Source organism: Schistosoma haematobium, chromosome ZW (genome assembly GCF_000699445.3).
Source record: "Schistosoma haematobium chromosome ZW, whole genome shotgun sequence".
Classification (NCBI taxonomy): Eukaryota; Metazoa; Platyhelminthes; class Trematoda; order Strigeidida; family Schistosomatidae; genus Schistosoma; species Schistosoma haematobium.
The window spans coordinates 52,963,571-52,987,716 of NC_067195.1; the positions used below are offsets into that span (position 1 = coordinate 52,963,571).

A 24,146-nucleotide genomic window follows, 5' to 3' on the forward strand; every position below is an offset into this window, starting at 1 on the left:
TCAGTGAATTGAAATAAAACTTTTCACTTAACGAAAGTTCTCATAAATTCCTAAATGGTTAAAATCTATAGACAAATAGAAGAATCTATTATATGTGAAAATTATATTTGAAATAATCTCAGTGACTGAATTTTAAATCACTCCAATGTTTCGTCCAGCTAACGTTTCTGGACTTCTTCAGGGTAATAATAAAAATCAAAAATAGAAAAAGAATGTAGAAAGTTTCGATAATTTTGATATAATCAACTTCAAGATGATTATATTTCTTGCTTATAAATAGAAGCTTCTAGAGTTTACATGTTTTTTTATTATAGAAACTGGTATTACAAATGATAACTAAATTTTGACTAATTCACAAATTGTTTTTAACGATTATGTAATCTAAATGAATATTTTTAGTGGTTGTCTATTACTCAACTCTAATGGAGAACGATTTCTTTTGTTTAAATTAATACCTATTAACTTTAGATCTCTATACTAAAACAATCTTATAAAATGAAAGTACATATTATTATAAAATTGTTTAGATAATATTCTCATTTAGGAATAAACTTTTCAAATGAATTCAGTGAAATTTACATACATCAAAACGATATAATCACTTTCAGCTCAGTGTATGGTTAAACGACATACAATAATCATTATGCTTTTCTAACGTGATTATTAATTGAATATAGTAAACGTGTTTCGTCCAAGTTGAAACTCATCAGATACACTTACCTTCACAACATGAAACAACAATGGCATTATCTATTCTTTTCATTTTTTAGTCATGAAACGCAAGAAACTCAATGGGATCATCCAATTTTATGTGATTTAATGAAATCTATGAAACAATTTAATACTGTTCGTTTCTCTGATTATCGAACTGGTTTAAAACTACGTCGTTTACAAAAAGAACTATGTTGTAAGTTAGTCACTTGATATTTTCCTCATTTCATATAATTATTAATAGTATTAATCTACTCAAAATCATAATATTGTTACTGAATAACGTTAATTACATATATCTTTTTGATTGAGATCGTGAACCGATTGATGTTAGGCCACCATTGAGAACCTGGAAGCACTGGACGGCCGTTGCGTCTTATTGTGGGACTCAGCAGCAGTGCACATCCACGATCCCGCTCCCCGCGAGATTCGGACCCAGGGCCCCAGATCTCGCGCGCGAACACTTAACCTACTGGACCACTGAGCTGGCATCCAACAGTGTTAATGTCTAACCTCAACCGATCCACGAAATTGCGCGGCCATCTTCCATTGTACTGAGGTAAATACCTGTCTCTACCCAATACGGATTACCTCCACTGGTCACAGCTTCTCACTAGAACTCCGAGAATTCCCTCACGAAGCTAGTCACTAGTGAGTACATGTTCATTATTAGTTTGTTGGTCACTAATATCATTGGATGCCGGCTGGCTCAGTGGTCCAGTAGGTTGAGCGTTCGCACGCAAGACTGAAGGCCTTTGGCTCGAGTCCTGAGAGTGGGATCGTGGATGCGCACTGTTGCGGATTCCCACCATAGAACGAGACGGCTGTTCAGTGCTTCCAGGTTTTCCATGGTGGTCTAACATCAATCGGCTCGTGATTTCAATCAAAAACTTAGCAATTTCCACAACCTCCGAACTGATGATTATATATTTATTAAGTTATTCAATATATAAGTCATAAAAGATAAAATTTCATTACGCAACACCTTTTTTTCCAATTATTTCTTTGACTTCATCATATAAATAACTATTGAAAGAAGTTCACGAATTCTTTTCCATTTAAATTATCACACTGATTGTTAACAAAAATGGTTACTACTTTCGTTAAATTCTCAACAACAACAAAAATTTTCAGAAAACCCGAATTTATACCATTTTATTTAGTTACTAAAACGTTTTCTTTCTTTCTTTCATTCTTCTCTTCTTTTTCTTACATTTGCTGTCAAAATATGATAAATATTATTAATGGTATTTATATGTAACACAATAATGTCTTTTTACGTTTAAATAAATGCAACTTTTGTTACATGATGTAAATTATTTATGAGTTAACAGAATGAATACATCTACTGAGACATTAAATAAGAAAGATTAGTTCAGTGAAGAGTTCTCTTTATGGCGAATTCATTTTCAAAGCTGTACAATCGCAAATATATATATACTTATTTTTACAGGATGATAATAATACTGATAATAAACTTCTGTTAGACATGATGACAGTGAGGTTAAATAAACAAAGAAATAAAAAAGAACTTTTTTTTATAAACAGGGAAACTAACAATCGTTTGATTGTTAATGACTTAATTATTCATCAAAAGATATGTACTTACTAAAAACCGGTATACTTCGATATTCATTGGTAAGAACATAAAACCTAAAACGCCGAGAACACAAATAATTACATGAACATCGAATTCAAGGGTGACAGAGCCACAAACATCTTAAAGAGGAGAATTTCTGATTCTTTATAAATAATATTCTTTGCAGCAAGTTTGCGAATAGTATTCTTCAGCTAATCATTGTTCACCAATAATCTTAAAGATAAATTATCGCATCTAACCAACTCAATATGCATTTACCAATTTACCTGCTCATGTGGAGCCAGGTATATAGGTCGTTCGATGCGTACTTTATTCAAAAGAATTCAAAAACATTATCAGGCGTGGCTAAAAAGAGGAAGAAACGGCTCAATAAGAAGCTTAATAATCGAACACCTTGTGAATACAGGTCACGCAATCAAGACAGACTCTGCGTTCAAAGTCTAAAAGGTAGGAAGAAGTCTTCCAAAGACAATTAGACTGCATATTCTTTGCATTGTCAGAGCATTAGCCATACATCTGGAAAGCCAGAATTGTGTGTGCAAAAGAGACTGGTACAACCTCTTCTTCTACTATGGTCTTAATGTTTTATAATTTTTTCTCTTTCTTCATACTCTTCTTCCTTTACAAACATCTGTTTCACCTTCCATCTTCCCCATAAATTTTCTACCCCCAACTGGTTTATTTTGTTTCCACAACCATTCTGATTACATTTAACCTCAATTTCAACATTTTATCTTATCATGATGAGCCATCCTTTCCGAATGATAATTTCCCTATCTATCTTTTGATTAATACTTCAGCCATTAACAATCAAACGATCATTAAACTTTCCTTGTTTTAAAAAATGTTTTTAATACCTTTGTTTATTTAACCTCACTGTCATCATGTCTAACAGAAAATTATTATCAGTATTATTATCATCCTGTAAAAATAAGTATATATATTTTTACGATTGTACAGCTTTGAAAATGAATTCGCCATAAAGAGAACTCTTCACTGAACTAGTCTTTCTTATTTATAAGTAGTTTATATTTACACTATAAAATTATGTATAGATTGTTAAGCTGATCAAACGAAAATATGACAATAATTTGTATCATACAACTTTTCTCAATATTAACATTGAATTAAAAATGATGTTAAAAATTATAATATACATAGTTAAATGTATGAATCAAGATTGAGCTTAATATGATAGTCTTTTTACTGGTTAGAGGTTTTGAATATTATAGTAATTTTAATAGTTAAGTTCATGAGTCAGTTCAAACTAGACCACCATGAGAAACCTAAACAGCCTAGTGCGGGACTCCCCAGCAGTGGGCAATCACGATTCCGACCATGGGACTCGAATCCAGGCCCTATCAGTCTCATAAGCGAACGCTTAACCTTTAGATCACTGAGCCAGCATCCAACAGTGTTAATGTCTAACTTCAACCAATCCACGAAATCGAGCCACCGTCCACCATTGTCTTCAGTGAGTTACTGTCAGTCAAATAACTGAATAAATTAGATTCATTATTAATGATTAAAAATAATTTGCAAAACTGTTAACACATGTGCTGTCAATATTATTTACATTGATATTGATGCATAGAATTGTAAGCATGAAGAGTACGTGGTAATAAATTTTTATCTTGTATTTCTAGTGAAACTCTTTAAAAGTTTTATTTCATCAAAACAGAATCTAATTAGTTTAATTTTTATTGAGCTGAATAATTGTTTCATAATTCAGTCATATTCCCTTATTTTTTGTGTATATATGACGAAAGCTGGAAAACACGTCTGTATTTCAATGTATCTACTCATCTATTTGATATATTTTTCGTAATTATTTTATTTTTAGTTGATTCGATAAGTATCTCATTTGTTGCCGAGAGTTTAAAACATATTGGCCATTCACAAACATTAAGTAATCCTATAGTTGGTCAACAAACAACTGATCCATTTGATCGTATGATAAGTGTACCTCAAATTATTGATTATTTACTACAATTGTTTAATCATACAAGAACTTTGTACGGATTAAATAATCATGATCAAAAATCTATAACTGATAGTTCTTATGGACATAATTCTGGAGTTGATGCAGATAATTTGAAAGTAAATGAACCATGTCTAAATAATATTCATGGTTCTAATTCCAACTTAAAGGATCATATTAATGAACCCTATTCAACACTGCCAGGTTCACGACCTTCTGATGTAAGTTGTACTTTTAAAATTACATAGTATTTTTATAAAGATATATTTAAGTAAATGGAACGACAAATGACAAAATGAAGTAGAATAAATATTATTATAAAAATGAGCTAAAACTAGTTATGTATAATGATATCATTGATTAAATGGAACAGTCTACAAACGATCTATAACATTAGTGGTAATAATAGTCCCTCTATTTAGTGCAGTATATTCATAGAGTTTTATTCTCTGAGCTGGATATTTTGGTCGTGGAGTTTTCATTGTTCTTCTGAACGACATCATCAGCATAAACTTCAGATATAATTAAAGTGTTCGAATTGCTCCACATGTGGTTCACAGCCTGTCCTGTAGACCTCGAAGTTGATTGGTTCTTGTTGATCTTAAACTTGTCATTGTTTACTTCTTTGTTTTGGTTGTATCTCCCGTTGGAGATACCAGCTCAAAGAACAAAACTTCATCAAAATCATCCACCTGAGCTACAAATCTCCACCATCTCAAAATGCAGTGTATTTGATTATCCGGCCATATGTACAACAGAAAACAAATTTGTTCTCACTATTCATTTAAATTGTTAATATTCAAAATCTATATGGAAGTGTTTCTCAATAATAATCAGATACCTTTCATATTTATAAGCAAACATTTTTTTGACTTGCATTATATCAAAGAAATGTTTCATTATATAATGGTAATTGATGCATAAATCTCAATATAATTGAATGTCATTTCCGCTAAAGGAATATAAAGAAAGTAGTATACAAAACTATGGTCATACTTTTGCTTAAATCTTCACGATAATCAGTGAATTTTTTCATAACAGGGCCTGGATACATTTGGTGTTTAACATACAGAGTTAGTCATTTATAAAAAAAAAGACAATTGATATTGTCTTATGAATATAACTAAATACTTTTCAGTTTAACAATTACTTGCTTCATGATTTTGTGCGATGTTCTGCTTTAGTCATTTTTAATCTCTTTCCAACATACTCCTATACTAATCAGCCTAAAACATTCATAGAGATGTCAGATGTGAGTACGTGCAATACATGTCTCAAACACTGCAACAGATTAATGTTTACAGCTTCATTTATCCGTTGCCACAATAAAGTGCTTTTTCAACAAAATATCATTATTTTATCATATATCATTGAAATTAACTATTTCGACAAGGTCTAGGGTAAATTCGTTTAAATATTTCTTAAAACAAGTTGCTTTTTATTATAGTACATATCAGCTTCTTAATTTGTTATAACTCATCCCTTTCTTTTCAAAATAACAACTTTGAAATAATTAGACTACGTCTAGTGTTACTTTCTTTCTTTTGTTATCTAATTTTTCTCGATCGAAAAACAAGTAAGAATTATTACTGAATCCAAAATTGTTTGACAGTTATATTTTAGGCTTATTGAACGCCTACTAGAACAAAAGTTTTTTTCTTTGAGAGTTCAATCTTCTTTTAATATACGATTGTAGTATAAGCTACGGTATTATGAAATGGAGAATTCCAGTCTTTACTAACTATACTCATGGTATTAGAGAATGATAGTAAATCAGTTGATGATGTTGTGAATCTCAGTATCGATCACAGTGGCGTCGGTGTACACACTCTTTGTCCTCCCTTAAACCATGAGATTAAAATTACTTTATACCTTTTTTTATACGAACTAATTCTTTCTCCCTATATCATATCCTCATATGCAATCATTTTTTACATATTACTACCATTAAAGTAACTAATTCTATGAATTTGGTGTTCATCTTGTTGTGCTAATGAGTTGTGGCAACTTGGACCGATACATATACATATCTGGTTCTACGTTGTAACTGACTGACTGACTACTAACAAATAAACCTTGAAGTTTGAATGATGACTAATGAGATTTAATGTTAACTTAGAAAGAACAAATCTGTCTAGATTCAGGACAAAATTCTCAATTAGTATAAAACAAGATACAGGTTCTGAGTGAGATGTTTTTTGCTGTTAATACATCATAAAGTAAAGATCACCTAATTGCATATTTATCCAATTCCCTGTGTTAAATCAATAATATAACCTATTTTTATGAATTTGATAACTTAGCAATTTATGGTAATTCTAACAAATATACTGATAATAATTTTATGTTTTTAGTGTGAATTAAAATCAAGTACAATTGAATCACAAAATCATTCAAGAAATTGTATGGGAAGTTTTCTACGTTCATCTTCAACAACACGTCCAAATAAATCAATATTATTTTCTTCACCATCAACTGAACATGAAAACAGTAGAAAACTGACTAAAACTCCTGTTCGTGATCCAGGCTGTCATACAATAGAAAATGAAAATACATTAAGTGAAGATAATCGAAGTTCTAGTCTACCTGTATGCACAATTATGCAAGTTAACAATTATAATAACAATAAAGATATGAATAGTGTTAATCGTGGTCGACGAAATACAATGAGACGTAGAAAGCATTATTTAATTGGTTCAATTAAACGTCCGGTGAATGTATGCGTTGATCTCATATTGAATTGGTTATTAAATGTTTATGACCGGTATGTTATTTCGTTATCCTTATTTGTACTATAGTTGTGTGTTATACGTAAAAATAATTATTTTAACTGATTGAGATAGCATTATATTCCTTGAGTTGAACAGAAAATTATCATTTACCTGGTAAACAAATCTTTTACAAATGTCCAAATCACGCTATTGTTTAATATTGTCAGATTCCCTCTTCTCCATGGAGATAACAAATAGATTAAATACTAAGATCTAGTTCATTTGATATAGAATTACTTGGTCTTTATCATATTGATTCTAGATGGCATTACGATTAATAAAATGTTTATTTCAGCATTCTAAAGAAAAATATTTTGTTTAGTTGAAAAAGTATTTTAGTCATACCATAATCCATAATGATAGAATGTAGAAGGGTAAATGATTTCGACTGATAAAATGATGAAGCACTTACTTACTTACGTCTGTTATCCGTCATGGAGGAGCATAGGCTTCCCACCAGCACGCTCCACCAATTTCTGTTCTGAGCATTACTTTCCAGTTGTTTACAGTTGCTATCCATCGTTTCCATGTCTGCTTCCAATTCTCGATGAAGTGTGTTCTTCGACCTTCTTCCTTTCACTCCCCCTTCAGCGTTTCAAGTTAGCATGCTTGCCCCTTGATGCAGTTTGATGATTTTTTGAATGTATGTTCTATCCACTTCCAGCATCGTTTCCTAATTTCCTCTTCAATTGGAAGTTCGTATGTTCTCTCCCACAGTAGGGTGTTGCTGATGGTATCAGGCCAACGGATACTGAGTATCTTGCGTAGACGATTGTCTATAAATAATCGTATCGATTTCATGATGCTTGTGGAAGTTCTCGAAGTTTCAGCTCCGTACAGTAGAACTGTCTTCACCTTCGTATTGAAGATTGTGACTTTGACATTGGTTGACAGTTGTTTTGAGTTCCATATGTTCGTCGAGTGTAGAAATGCAGCCCTTGCTTTGTCAATCTTCGCCTTCGGGTCGCGTCGGATCCTCCTTATTCATCGATGATGCTGTCCAGATACGTGAACATTTCCACCTCTCTCAGAGTTTCTCCATCATGTGTGACTGGGTTGGTGTTTTCCGTGTTATATTTGAGGATCTTGCTCTTTCCTTTGTGTATGTTGAGGCCTACTGATGCAGAGGCTGCTGCTACACTAGTTGTCTTCATCCACATTTGTTCGCGTGTATGCGATAGAAGGGCCAGGTCATCTGCCAATTCCAAGTCTTCTAATTGATTCCTGGCTATCCATTGTATTCAGTGCTTCCCCCACATGTCGGAATCTTCATAATCCAGTCACCCACCAGAACAAAGAGGAAGTGGGAGAGTAATCAGCCTTATCTGACTCCAGTCCTAACTTGGAATGCATCCATAAACTGTCCTCCATTCCCGACTTTGTACTTTTGTCCGTCGTATGAATTCCGGGTGATGTTGACGATCTTCCCAGTTGTACTATAGTTTCAAGGAAGGTTCAACAGAGTTCGCCTATTCACGCTGTCAAATGCTTTCCACTCAAGGGATTATTCAACGATGATCTGTAGTGTCGCAATTCGGCCTCTTAATGATGGATCCTTACGGAATCCAGTCTGTTGATCTCGAAGCTGGGTATTCATTGAATCTTACATTCGGTTCAGCAACACTTTGTTGAGAACCTTTCCTTGTATAGATAGTAATGTGATGCCTCTGAAGATTCCACATTTTCGCAGATCTTTCTTTGGTATGTTGTTGGGGTATCCTTCTTTCCGGTCTGTCTGTGGCACTTGCTCTTCGTCCCAAATCTTCTTGAATAGAAGGTGGAGTATGTCTTTAGTTACTTCTGTGTCTGACTTCAGTGCTTCGGTTGGTATATTGTTAGGTCCTGCTGATTTCCGACTGTTGATGTGTGTGATGGCCATCCTGATTTCTTCTATCGTCGGTGGAGTGACATATGTAGAAAGGACTGTAGGTACTGCCTAGATATATGCTGGGTTCATTTGAGCTCATCTATTCAGGAGTTCCTCGAAGTATTCTGTTTTTCTGCTCTCAAATTTCAGTGATTTTCTTGCTTTCTTTGTTCTTGACCGGTCACTTTGGTTTATTATATTTCTCTGCTAGTTTCCTCATTGTGTTATTTGGTTGTTTCAGATTTCCTTCTCTTGCAGCTTTTTCCGCTATCGACGGAATATGTAATCTTTTAAATGTTATATATTTCAACTGAGTATAATCGTTGATTCTGTCACTATCTCGAAGGAAGGCTGTATTGAACATTTGTAATACTGTTTGTCCAGTTGTCCAGTGCTTCTCTAACTTCAGTTTCATGTTGGCAACCACCAAATAGTGATCTGAAGCTATGTCAACTCCTCTCTTGGTTTCTACTAAATCTTAACCGATCAACAAAAGGTTTCAGTAACCATAATTTAAATCTTTCAACTATTAGGAATTCTGTGATTTCATCTGACAGAATTGAAAATGATGAACTAATTTATTTTTCCTTTTTTAAATAAAGCTATACTATCCAGATACCATATTTTAAATCAAAAGAACTAATGGCCACCATAATTTTCAATCGCTAGTCTTCATATTTACCTTTTGAGACTAAATTAAATATTCCTGTGGTGAATAAGAACACAAGTGGGGACGAACGAATTTATTCGACACGAAATTACAGAATTTCTCACTAAAATCTGAGAACCATATAGTAAATCTTTAATTTGCAAAACATCAATCGATTCTCTCAAATGTGACTGTTTCTTTTGCAAATATCAGTCCATCGTCTCAGATTTCATTGTTCCTGCATTTTCATAACAATTGCTTTCCGTTCCCGTTCTTTCCTTCTCGATCTTCTAATGAAATACATTCTATTTCTGACTATCGTTATATACTACTTATGTGTATATATGCAGCGCACACCACATTACATGTTACATAATTAAAAAAATATTGTCATCTCTCTGTCATTAGCAGAATCATTTATTTGTTTGCACCAAAGCAGTGAACATGTTAAAAAATATGCTATAGATGAAACTAAGCAGTCTGTATAGTTTCTTACTTCTGGTTTGCATTTACCTGTGATATAGTATTTTTTTCTTCAACTTCAGTATGAAAAACTGGTAAAATTATTTAGAAAGAATCGAATATTGATTACGTTTGTTTTAACTGTAAATAAAATGATGCTTGCTGACTGTTATGACCAAACGAAGACTGGTACTTTGAACAAGAAATACTGTGATTAGTATCATATAAAGAAGTATGCAACGAAGATTGATGAGGATTCTTCATGTAACAAAAAAATAATAACCAAAAACTACTTTAAATACAGTACATTATGCATGATGTACTCATAATCGAACACACTGAACTCGTAAATACTTGACATTGTTTAATCATTAAATTTAAGTATGGATAGAGTTTACAATATCAAGGGGCTAAATTAGTTTAAGTATAACTAAATTAATAAGATATATATTAGCTTATTCCTATTGTCTTCTCCACTTTCTGATCGGTTGCACATGAGTAAGTTTCTCTATAAGAAGTCAACTTGAAAATCATTTGTTCTTCTTTGTGGTAACTCGGTACTAGAAAAGAAACCTTAATTAACATAGACTTCATTTCTTTGTCTGAAATATTTTGATATTATTTTTGTAATACTGTTTTATTTCGTGTTTATTTTTTCCTCATCTCTTTCTACAGAATGCGATGTGGTACCATTCGTGTTCTGTCATTCAAAGTAGCATTGGCTTTAATGTCAATGGCAAATTTAGATGAGAAATATCGATGTAAGTACAATTCAGACACATGGTTAATTTCTGAAAACATTTTCAAACAAAACTTTGAAAAATTATTCACTCGAATTTGAACTGACGTCTACAAGATTAATTGATTAGTAAAATACGGTTGAATTCACAAGTCGATTTATTCTAGACCACCATCGGAAACCTGGGAGCAATGGATGGCCGCTTCTTTCTAGCGATGAACTCTTCAGTAGTGCGCGTCTACATTTCCGCATGTGGGACTCGAGCCTAGGACCTTCGGTTTCGCACACGAAGGCCCAACCTCTAGACAACTGAGCCGGCATCCAGTGTTTAGTGAGAAGCCCTGACCATTGGAGTCTGATCTGTGTCACGTGTCAGGTGTCAGTTACCCATTGAAGGCAATGGAATACGGTCGCGCAACATCGTGGAATTATTGAAGTAAAAATAGTCATCCAGTGCTTCCAGATTTCCAATGGTGGTCTACATTAAATCATCTCATGAATTCAATTGTGAAAATAATACAATCTCCACAAATCCCAATACTGATAATGAAATACTGTTTTTAAGTTTAACCTGAAATTTTATTTGAAAATTTTAATTTTTCTTCATTTAAAGCATTTATTATCTTTAAATCAACATTAGAACGAGTAGTCGATATTATCAAAATGTTGTATAACAAAAGCAGTTGTAGACTGTGTACATAAAAATTGAACGAGTTAATCGAACTAGTACTATACTACTTAAATTGTTGTTATATTTACTCAGATTGCTGATTTGTTGAAATCATTCAGTTGATAATCACACGAATAGAAAAGTCATGAAATTAATATCTAATGCATTACAATTTTATATAATGTAGGCGCAAACTAAACAGCGTTATTGAATCAAAGTAATCAACATCATAAGGTACCTTGTGTCAAATCATAGTTTTTTTGATTATCCATTAAGATTTTTGAACTCAGATTACCCCATACTAGAAAAATTCAGTATTTTCAATAAATTTCTTAGACTAAAAGGCTCATCGTTTAGAATAACTTCAGGAGGTCCTTATAAATTGTAAATACTTAGTCATAACGTCCCATTTTGTGAAACTGTTTTGAAAAAGTTGTAGTCTTGTGGAAAGCGTCCGTTACCTCAAGGTTTTAGGTACAACTTGTGACCAGTGCCCACTAATACTAAACCTAGATACAGGATTTTATGATTCTATCTAAAATCACCTAGCAGCAAATCAATTGATGGCCATATGCTTTCTACAGAACTAATATGTTTAGACCCAGTATTCCTAGTTAAGTTTTATGCGGATCAATTCCAAATAAAAGAAATTAAACAGATTTCACTTAATTTTTTTCTATAATGCATTTTGGCAAGAAAGCGTCTTGAAAACAGCTGTAGTTGAATTTTTATTTTTCACTTCATAGATCTGTTCAGTCTGATATCTGATCGTGATGGTTGTGTAGATGAGCAACGACTAGGTGCTCTACTATATGAATGTGTACTTATTCCACGTAATCTTGGTGAAACTGGACAGTTTGGAAATGAAGATTTTAATCAATATGTAAAAACGTGTTTCCAACAAGTATGTGATCAAACACTTTCCATTGGAAATATGATTAGTTTCAATCAATAAAGTTTAACGTTTCAATTACAGTCGCTATATATTTTTTAGAATTACCGAGAAGAAAAAAAGCTTCCTTCTAGCCAGGTGTGAATTATACTTCAATCATCTAACAACAGTAAAACAATAGATTAGGAGTAATATTCTTCACTTTTCCTCCTTCTGCAATGAATATTGACGGGTCCTTTCCTATAGTATAGGCTTGTGTGAAATAGTGGAGAAATGTAGAAACTATTAGTTTACTGTTTTATCTTGGTCCCAAATTTTAACAGAACTCCAAATCTTCTTTGAAAACAAAATATATTTTGTAAATATATTTGGCTACTTATTAAAACGTAAGTAGACCATAAATTCTAGTATCAAACATTTGACGTTCAGAATATTGTTTATTTTCTTCAGTGTTATCTTGAATAGCTTAATAAATCTAGTGGAAAGTAAATGATGTAACATGTTGAAAAGTCCAAAATTATGATGAAACAAATGTTCAATTCAATTTTTTCTTCATTTTTTAATTATTTTATTATGAATAACCCTAGTGACAATTAAGAAAATATAAAATTTGATTTGGTTATTAACTACCAATGGATAATACTGAACTATAATCATATTATAGAAGAACTGTATGAATATAGAACTGTTCTAGTCTATTTCTATGAAGTCTTACATTCAGAACATTTTCATTATACCTTTCATAAAAAGATAATGAATTCCCCACAAATAATATAACTGATTGTTCACAAACCAATCTGGGTTTCAGAGATTGATGTAACTTATAAAAAACCCTTAATTTTCTTATTGTGATACTTTAATTCACTAGTAGATCGTTTGTTATACGATGTTATCATTAATAAGTTTTCTTAAACGACTGATAGTATTCAACGTAAATTGCAATCTATATATTAAATATGGTTTTTCTAGATAGATATATAGATCTATTAAAGAAACAAGTCTTATAAATTCGACAGTTAGGAAGACCATTTTAAAAAAAAAGAACTATTATTCACACGTAATTCGGTAGGCTGCATCAATGGGCAGAACACATTAGGGAACCGTTCAACTGGCCTTCGCTTACCGACTACTTCCAAGTAATCCTTTAACTCTAATGGCAACTGAAAAGACTATAGGTAACCTAAAGTGAAGGAGAACAGCAGATCTGGATGGATTAGCTCCGAAAAGTTTTAGGAATGATGGTCTAAATTGACTGAGATCTTAACCAGAATCTTAGAACTGGACGTTATCCTATTTGATTGGTAGCAATCTCCGATCATCCCAGTTTATGAGGAAGATCAGTTTCTACTTTGCGTATGTCTGACTGACCGGATAAGTGACATTTCAGACAATTTGCTCAGTTACAAATATTTCAACTTATGGAAAAAGTGTAAATGGGATTTGGTTTGATGAATAATAGAACTTGAAAGGTTTACACACCCTTGTAGCGAATGATCTAAAGGATTGTGAATCTATCACAACACCCTTCGGATAATACTTTCCAGTCATATTTTTTTCATCTATAAATTCTATGAACTGGATTATCTCTGTTTTGTCAATTGTCTCTCTATTAAGTTAGACAACATTATCACATCTAGAAATCAATTAAACGACTACGGTTTAATCTTTAATTGTTTTCTGTTATAACTGATCGGGTAATCTATTTAGATACAATGATGTACTACAGTAGGCAGACAAATAATGATTAGTAATAAGCTGTATTTTATAAGCAAGCACAATTAAGTATAAATGTAGATTCTCTGTAAACTACAAACTTTGTTCGAAACTTCTTCATATTTTGTCCAATTTCTACTATTTCAGGTCCTTGAAATTTCAAAGCATTCGGATAAAATAGATGGAACTTTAACATATCATTCTAAACCTACAGCAAGGATTGTTCATTTCTTGACATGGCTTCGTTTAAATCCACAAATGTTGACGTGGTTGCCATTATTACATCGTCTTGCTTTATCTGAACAAGTAATTCATCACATACGTTGCAGTGTATGCCATAATCAACCTCTTATTGGACTTCGGTATGTGTGTATTTTTGAGTTTTATAACAAAACTTTTTTTCTGTGGGAATTATTAATTTAATAATTTTCTATATAAACTATTATACTGATATGTTTTGATCAACTAATTTCCACAATAAACGTAGATAATCTGCTTTAATCACTATTAATATGACACCAATTAATCCGAAGTGCTAAGTTAAATTTCAAATTTAGAAGATTGATTTGGTAAACCACTTTTATGTGTAAATATATTCATAATTTCCTTGAAAATAGCAAATTAAAACACTCCCAAATCAATCAAACTAAAGTGTCTTTAATCGTCAGAAAATAAAGGACTCCCAAGGTAGAGTTCTGGTGTGAGCTAAACTCTATTGTCAAATCCTATCATAATTAGATCGTGATCATTGTGTTTTGATTGTGTTAGTAGCTAATCTTTATTAGAAACAAACAATGTGATACCTTGATTTATTAGGTGTTATTTCTGCACCACATATAAAGAAATCTAGTTTATCATGTGAAAGTCAACTTTAATTGATCAATGAATGAAGACAGGAATACAAGGTTATACTAAATATAAAAGACTTCCGGATATGTAAACGTCGTTCGGCTTTGATTCAAATTATGTTACATTTTAACTCTACTTGTTGACTTCTTTGCGTAGTACGTTAACAAATTCTTGTTTTTGCCTGTATCTGATTCTTAACCGTTGATTGATCTTTGAGTTCAGGCTTACACAATCGAGTATCGAGTAACTTAGGCTATTTATAATTGCTTACCGCAAAAAACGTCTTTTCCATTAAAATATTTCATTTTCAGAAATGATTATAAATTTATACAAAAATTTAGTTGGTCGAGAAAGTTTCTTTCTGTATACGTATCTTTTTTTATATATTTGAAACATGACACAGAAATGCACTTCAAAACTGTTAATTTATCTGAGTTTTAAATAAGACAATTATCAATTTTTTTCCACCAATAATATAACATAAACAGAATGAATAAATTTCATAGTTAAAACATTAGGGTTACTTTAAATGTGTTTCAGTCGTTAGAATTCATCGTAATTTCGAAATGCACCTTCTGTGTTAGTCAGAATTCATAAACAAAGCTTTTTAAAAGTGCTCTGAATCAAATAACTGATCAACTTTCAGTGGTCAAGTGGAAGCTTGTTATTCGTTAAGGATACTGTGGTGTGGGTTACTTATATTCTTATAAGTAGTATATAACGGTGGTCAGAAATAGAATATATTTCAGCAGAAGATCGATAAGGAAAGAACGGGAACGGAACGCAATTGGTATGAAAATGCATGAACAACGAAATCTGAGACAATGGATTGATATTTGCAAAGGAACAGTGAAATTTGAGACGATGGATTGGTATTTTGAAAATTAACTATTAACTATATGGCTCTCAGATTTTATTGAGATGCTTACAAACGTTGACTGAAGTTTTAAATAATTAAACAAACCAAATCTTTTAAAAGTTATTAAACGTACACCTGAAAATGTTTTTCGATACATACTTATTATCTGTATAGTTCTCAAACTTTTTTCCTAATTTAATTTACATAAGAATGGATAATAATGTTTATTGCGTATGCCTGAACACCGATTACCACGACGTACAATGCTAACCGGTGTTGGAGATGGTTGAAAGAAAGTTAGGGGCGGCCAAACCAAAACGTAGCATCAGTGCTTGAAGTCACTAACTTCTAGTCTGAGCGATGTTGTTAGATGCAGACTACTTGATTGGGGTCCGCGTGAGTTTCGTAACCAATGGTTGGAGACTCTTGGTGACATAGCACAGAATCGATCACAATGGCGTCGGTGTATACGCTCTCTGTCTTCCCTTAAACTAAGAGATTAAAATCGTTTCATATCTTTCTTTCTACGAACTAATTATTTCTTCCTGTACTATATCCTTATTGCAATTTTTCTTTTATATATTACCACCTATGAATTAACTACTTTTATGAATCCGGTGTTCATCTTGTGTTAATGAGGTATGGAAACTTGGACCGATGCACATATGTGCCTGGTCCTATGTTGTAGCTGACTGACTGACTGACTGCGTATTAGTATAAAAAAAGTTATATGGTAAAATTGTCTTCATTATAATATAGGCGCTTCGTTCAGTGATTCAATGATTGACACTATGGAATAAGAGAGGGAGTTAACTGTTAATTTTGAATTTAGTGTTTAAGATATTACTTTTCATGAGGATTAGTAACTATTCGTTCATATTTACCGTGAGGTTGAAATTTCTATCATTCAGTTAAGAATTTAATGCTAGAATTTTCCAAGTACTTTCGAACTCTTACAGGAACGATGACTGATTTCATAATTCTCGGCCTCAATGAAATTGTAATATATATTGTTTTTAAAGAATAGAATGTACGCTAATCTAACAATGCACATAAACAGAACCATTCATCATTTAAATACTACATTCAATCATGTGAACTCAGAATCTGAGAGATCTCTTGTAAATAAATGCCAATTTTAAATAAATGTTTAGTGAAGACACTATCGACTTGTTTCCTCTTAAAGCAGAAACAAATCTATGTGTACGTTGAATCATTAAAAGCTGTAAATACAACTTCAAAATTTACATAATAAAGTTCTCTCACCTAATAACATCTAACAAAAACTATGAATCACTTAATGTATTAAATCGTCAAAGAAGCTCTAACATGAATTACGATTTCAAAGATGAAATCCAAATGTTTCCCGTGATATATTTATCGTCATAATTTGATAGGTGTACTATAATATACACTTTACTAAATAATTAAGCACATTTCGTGTAGATAACTCAGAAGGCTGTATAATATAATTCCTAACACAAGTGATTTTCAATACTTTATACAAGTGTACTTATTTAGTGCTAATAAAAGTCATCGAAATTATGGTTAGCCAATCAGATGAAATATTATCCACTAGAAGAAAATCAACATGGGGCTACTACTGTTGTGAACGAGAACACCAATGGAGATAATCAAATGTGTTTAAACACATTACAGAATACCTTGGTAAAATGTGAGGACCATAAAGTAAATACTTCATTTGCAAAATATTCATCAATTGTCTCAGACTTTTTTGTTCCTTCGTTTCTATACCAATCACTCTCTGTTCTCATTCCCTTCTCTACGATTTTCTCAACTGTCTGCCATCGGGTATTCCACTTCCGACTGATGATGCATACTACTTATATCTGTCGATATCAGTGGCACACACCACACTACTATTGCAACTACTACTACTAATAATAATAATCCATTAATTAAATCACATGTAATGACTCTAATATGAACATTTCATATATAGAAATTTGATATTGAAAAGTGAACAAATAGCCATCATAATATTTGTATTGTTTCTTCTTAAATTGGCTTCTATAATTCTTAGATATCGTTGTCTACGTTGTCTAAATTTTGACATGTGTCAGCAATGCTTTTTTGCTGGAAGAACATCTCGGAATCATAAGCTTACACATCCAATGCAAGAGTATTGTAGTCATGTAAGTCGGTTTTTATTTCTTTGTTTTTTTCCATTTAGATGATCAGAGGCTTTCAGCTTTTAAACTGTTACATATGTAAACACTGGATGAAGGTCATAATTAAATCTGAACGAATTTAGGTTGTATAAGTATGATCATTTCTTAGTTCCAAATATGAGAAAGTTTAGGTTTTTAGAATCTATTTATCTGATAAAAATAGTATTTTCTTGAGTCAATAAATCAAGGAGATTTAGAAAACCCCATTTCAATATCCGTGAATAACTCCTTAATATTCAACATACATTTATACACTTTCGAAGTGTATTCCGGTGTATAAACAGGTGATTTATCTCCATGGCTGAATGATTCATCTAATTCAGTATATTAATAAAATGAGTGAAAGAATTACTTTGAAAGTTAACTGTAGTTAAAACTACCCAATTATAATACATGTGATCATTTACAATCATGAGGAGAATGACATTCAATGAGAGGTACACATCCTCCTTGTAAATCAGTCAACAGTAAATACACTATACTGTGATCTTCAAACACTTCATTTAATTTATTTACACTTCATGATTGTTCAACATTCATAATGTAATTCCTAAGTACTGTGTACAATACGATGTGACCTTATAGTGTGTATAGAAACACTGAATGATAACAATCTGTATTGATTTTGGTAAAGAATACTAAAATACGATAATTTTTTAAAGATTTTTTTCATTTCATTTCCCACATACTAAACATGATGCTTTTTTTGCAATGTAAAATGTTAACTTCGATTTTGTTTCATTTTTTTCTTTTACCCCTTAACTATCTTCCGTATCAATTAACCATTTGATTTTGGAAAAAAACAAAACATTCATCAACATCATCATTGTAGTCTACATCCACAGATTCATTTAAAGATTTTACACGAATTGTAAGAAATCGTTTTCGATCCAGAGATCGTTTAAATGACGAAAATGAACGTCGTAAAATTAATAATGCAAATGGTCAAAAAGTCAGACGATCCAGTACAAGTCGTACAAGATGTAAACGTAATAGTTTGAATGGTTTTGATGAAGAGTATGTCTTATTTGAATAATAATGTTTTTTCTTTTGTTTCTAAATCATAATATGATTATTTTCTGAATTATAATGTTTATTAAAATATTATTATTAGTAGTAGTATATACTCTATAATATGTTCAATCTAGTACATTAAGCCAAGAAACTTCTATGCTGTGAACTGATCCTACACACAACTGATTAGGTTCATAATCAATACTAATATAAAATCTGATGTTTCAATGTATTTTGTAATTTCATCTATTAAACTTAAAGTAAAAATACAACTGGTTTATTACAAGTTTTTGTTTGAAACAGTCGGTGTATAAGGTCTCACCATAATTCTCTAATTCAACATTAAGTTCAATGATTTTTATGACATAGAAATACTAAGTGAACAGATTCCTTCCAAACTGATTCTATATGAGTATTATGGTTTGATGATTTGAGTGTTGTAAGTAAACAGAAAAAAATAATTAATCTTGTGAGGCGGGATCCATGGATACGCAGTGCTGAGAAGTCCCACAATAGGACGAAACGGCCGTCCAGTGCTTCCAGGTTTTTCATGGTGGTCTAGCTTCAATTGATTCATGATATCAACAATTGAAATTGCCAAAATTTCCACAAAACGTCCTTCTGTTCATTATAAATCTTGGAAGCAGCAAAGTGAGATTAGAATAATACTTCGTTTTTTATTTAATATATCTTCACTAGCGGTCACTTTATTAATATATTGCGATCTAGAGAGAAAAAGGGATGAGTTTTTTATAGAGCATATAACCATGTAATAATATGGTATAAAATGATGATTTAAAAAAAAAGAAACTGATGATTGGATGCTTTCTCATTGAACCCACATTTCATCGAGAGTTGATTCGTTGAATTTGTATATATCTTTGATTACTTTTATTGTATAACCAATCCAGATAGCATTGAGATATTAGAACGTTCAGTATGAAATGCTTGCATAGTATACCTTAGAAATGTCAATCATCAAACAAACCGTCAGTGAAGGAAGTAAATGAATTTATTGTTCTACATATATGTGTTTAACTTGGCAGCCAAACTTAATTTGTCGATTACTGAATAGGTTTACATATAGCTCATACATTTAATGCAATAAGTAGGTAAACAAACATACATGTATTCCCACGTCTATAAAAATGTAAATGTATGATAGTTAATAACTGATCATATTAGAATAAGTGAAATATAATTAATGGGATTAAAATTGACACATTTACTTGTCAGACATTTTACTTGTTCAGACAAGTGTAGATTTGCACAGAGATGTATGTTGTGAAACCGCTACACATCACAAAGAATGTAAATAATTCAGTAAGAAATATCACAGTTGATTGTAAAACCAAGAAAAAGTTCTCAGAATTTTAACCAATCTTCGGGTTGTTTTAATATCTAGATTTAATAATTTGTAGCATATTTTGTATCCGATATAGCTATGAGCTTTGATATCTCGCTATAGAAGTTTTCATCATTATACGTTTTATAGTTATCTACATCGATTTTTTCAAAAGTTCTTGATTATCAATATGAAGCTTAGAAAAAGCTGGAAAAGTTCTGATTTTTATCTAATTATGATCAATAAAAAATTCAACTTTCATTGTCATTTCTTTTCCACTAATAGTAAACCTCGTCCAGCACCAACTTACAGTCAAGATCCATTCTCTGATTTTGCAGAATATCAAAATTTAGACACTCCGTTTGTTAATGATCAGAAATGCCCATATCGAAATTCGATCTCGAATACACAATCACCTCAACATTATTTTCTAAACGAGACAAGTAATAATTACAACAACAATGATAATAATAATCAACATCCTATTCCAAGTTGTAGACCATTATCAAATGTAGCTATGCCTTCAAATCAATATTCAATGCCACCGCGTGCATCATCTGATACTCAATCGTCAATGTCTAGACAGAAAAATATCAATACGAACTTATTTACAACACCACCACCATTAACAACAACAACTCCGTCACCGCAAACTTTACAAATCAACTCAAGATTAAAAGCTGACCTTGACTGTAGTTACAAGCAAACTAGTGAACGTGTAAATATTCAACAATATCATGGTGATAATGAAGAACATAAATTAATTGCACGTTATAGTCAAGAATTAAGACAATATAGCGAACCTGAATTGGTAAAAAAAATATTGTTTTTGAAAATCATATTCTTTCCTTGAGAGGAATGTATCTTTATAATTTAACCAAAACTCTAAATCTATTGTTTTACAAATAATAGTTTACACTACTAACATACATATACTAATCGAAGTAGTTGTAATCTTTGAAGCTGATAATTCCTTAATTCAATAATTTATCTCAGTAACAATGTCATTAATAATAACAGTGTTGGTGGATTTGTAAACCAACGGATTACAGACGAAAGATATTAGCTTGATCATATAAGTAAAATTTTAAATTAATAATTAAATTTATTTTTAAAAATAACTGTTTGTGGGATTCAACAAAACCACTCAATGAGAATCGCTCAAGTTTTGGTAGAGAACTTTTTCTTATCAGCTAAGATCCCTGAAAATCTTATATTACTTACTTACATCTGTTATCCGTCATGGAGGAGCATAGGCTTCCCACCAGCACGCTCCACCAATTTCTGTTCTGAGCATTACTTTCCAGTTGTTTACAGTTGCTATCCATCGTTTCCATGTCTGCTTCCAATTCTCGATGAAGTGTGTTCTTCGACCTTCTTCCTTTCACTCCCCCTTCAGCGTTTCAAGTTAGCATGCTTGCCCCTTGATGCAGTTTGATGATTTTTTGAATGTATGTTCTATCCACTTCCAGCATCGTTTCCTAATTTCCTCTTCAATTGGAAGTTCGTATGTTCTCTCCCACAGTAGGGTGTTGCTGATGGTATCAGGCCAACGGATACTGAGTATCTTGCGTAGACGATTGTCTATAAATAATCGTATCGATTTCATGATGCTTGTGGAAGTTCTCGAAGTTTCAGCTCCGTACAGTAGAACTGTCTTCACCTTCGTATTGAAGATTGTGACTTTGACATTGGTTGACAGTTGTTTTGAGTTCCATATGTTCGTCGAGTGTAGAAATGCAGCCCTTGCTTTGTCAATCTTCGCCTTCGGGTCGCGTCGGATCCTCCTTATTCATCGATGATGCTGTCCAGATACGTGAACATTTCCACCTCTCTCAGAGTTTCTCCATCATGTGTGACTGGGTTGGTGTTTTCCGTGTTATATTTGAGGATCTTGCTCTTTCCTTTGTGTATGTTGAGGCCTACTGATGCAGAGGCTGCTGCTACACTAGTTGTCTTCATCCACATTTGTTCGCGTGTATGCGATAGAAGGGCCAGGTCATCTGCCAATTCCAAGTCTTCTAATTGATTCCTGGCTATCCATTGTATTCAGTGCTTCCCCCACATGTCGGAATCTTCATAATCCAGTCACCCACCAGAACAAAGAGGAAGTGGGAGAGTAATCAGCCTTATCTGACTCCAGTCCTAACTTGGAATGCATCCATAAACTGTCCTCCATTCCCGACTTTGTACTTTTGTCCGTCGTATGAATTCCGGGTGATGTTGACGATCTTCCCAGTTGTACTATAGTTTCAAGGAAGGTTCAACAGAGTTCGCCTATTCACGCTGTCAAATGCTTTCCACTCAAGGGATTATTCAACGATGATCTGTAGTGTCGCAATTCGGCCTCTTAATGATGGATCCTTACGGAATCCAGTCTGTTGATCTCGAAGCTGGGTATTCATTGAATCTTACATTCGGTTCAGCAACACTTTGTTGAGAACCTTTCCTTGTATAGATAGTAATGTGATGCCTCTGAAGATTCCACATTTTCGCAGATCTTTCTTTGGTATGTTGTTGGGGTATCCTTCTTTCCGGTCTGTCTGTGGCACTTGCTCTTCGTCCCAAATCTTCTTGAATAGAAGGTGGAGTATGTCTTTAGTTACTTCTGTGTCTGACTTCAGTGCTTCGGTTGGTATATTGTTAGGTCCTGCTGATTTCCGACTGTTGATGTGTGTGATGGCCATCCTGATTTCTTCTATCGTCGGTGGAGTAATATCTATAGGAAGCTCCGTAGGTGCTTAGAACAAATTATGAAAATCGGTGTGACAATTAATTTATTTCGATATTTTATCTGGCATAACTCGTAATGGTTAGCAATAAAAATAATGAATGTAACAGATTAGCTATGTACACCTTAAACCCCTAAAATAATCTTTTCTTTTTATAAGCCTAACTATGGCAAATAAATTACTTTATGTAAGAATTCCAAACATTCTAAGTTTTAAAGATCCTCCTGGAGTTCCGACAAGAGTTTGCATACAATTAATCGTCAGATCAAAACCACTATTCTGAACTCATCAACTGAAATAATATCAAAATAATAAGAGTCTGAGTAGGAAATGTATCGAATTGATTTTAATACTGTAAACAGAAGTGCGTAAATTTATTTCATCTATATTATCACTTTAGCCTCATTTGCAACAAACATCAGTACTTCAATCACTGTCTTGTTCCACTGGTCCGATGATCATGGAAAGATCTACCATATCAGATGGTATTTCAACGAATGTTCCAGGTATGGATGTTGAACAAACACAACCGTTTATTAGTGGACATCTTAGTTTGGACCGACGTCAAACCGATCGAGGGGTAAATTTCCCACCATTAGGTTTTGGAAATCCTGCACTACGTGGATCTTTTTCTGGATGGACGCCACGTGCTTTAAATGGTACTTTACGCATTGACAATCAATATGGCCCAACTGGTCATTTACCTCAAACATCCTATCAGACTTCTATGGGTCAAGACGTTAATCCAGATATATATGCACGTCATATTCAACGTACATTTTCACTAAGAGCTAGATCACAACCTCCACCGGAGATTCAAGAAACAATGTGGAAACCTATCGGTAGCACAAATATACTTCCTCGTCCCCCAACCTATCTTACTAACTATCCAATCCAACAATTACAACAACAGCCCTATGGACAAATGCAACAGGTAACTGATTAATTATATTGCAATAATAAATTTTCCTGTTAAATAGGTCGATATTTAATCATATAAAAAATACGAAATTTAGTTAGATTACTCTATACTGATATTGATCTTTTGAGCTGGTTCATATAGCAAAAAAGCGATTTGTAAATTTACAAAAAAGCTATCC

General features: G+C 32.6%; 1 protein-coding gene across 1 annotated transcript in view; it reads left to right on the plus strand.

The window, feature by feature from the left end:
- The window catches only part of MS3_00003861 (uncharacterized protein), a 248,629-nt gene that overhangs the window by 217,555 nt on the left and 6,928 nt on the right, over positions 1 to 24,146 (plus strand). Inside the window, exons 50-59 of the mRNA XM_051211722.1 lie at positions 771 to 907; positions 4,155 to 4,513; positions 6,647 to 7,056; positions 10,717 to 10,802; positions 12,197 to 12,354; positions 14,203 to 14,417; positions 17,808 to 17,919; positions 18,788 to 18,972; positions 20,600 to 21,125; positions 23,447 to 23,980. Of these exons, the coding sequence (XP_051071819.1) occupies positions 771 to 907; positions 4,155 to 4,513; positions 6,647 to 7,056; positions 10,717 to 10,802; positions 12,197 to 12,354; positions 14,203 to 14,417; positions 17,808 to 17,919; positions 18,788 to 18,972; positions 20,600 to 21,125; positions 23,447 to 23,980 (2,722 nt within the window). The remainder of the gene's footprint in view (positions 1 to 770; positions 908 to 4,154; positions 4,514 to 6,646; positions 7,057 to 10,716; positions 10,803 to 12,196; positions 12,355 to 14,202; positions 14,418 to 17,807; positions 17,920 to 18,787; positions 18,973 to 20,599; positions 21,126 to 23,446; positions 23,981 to 24,146) is intronic.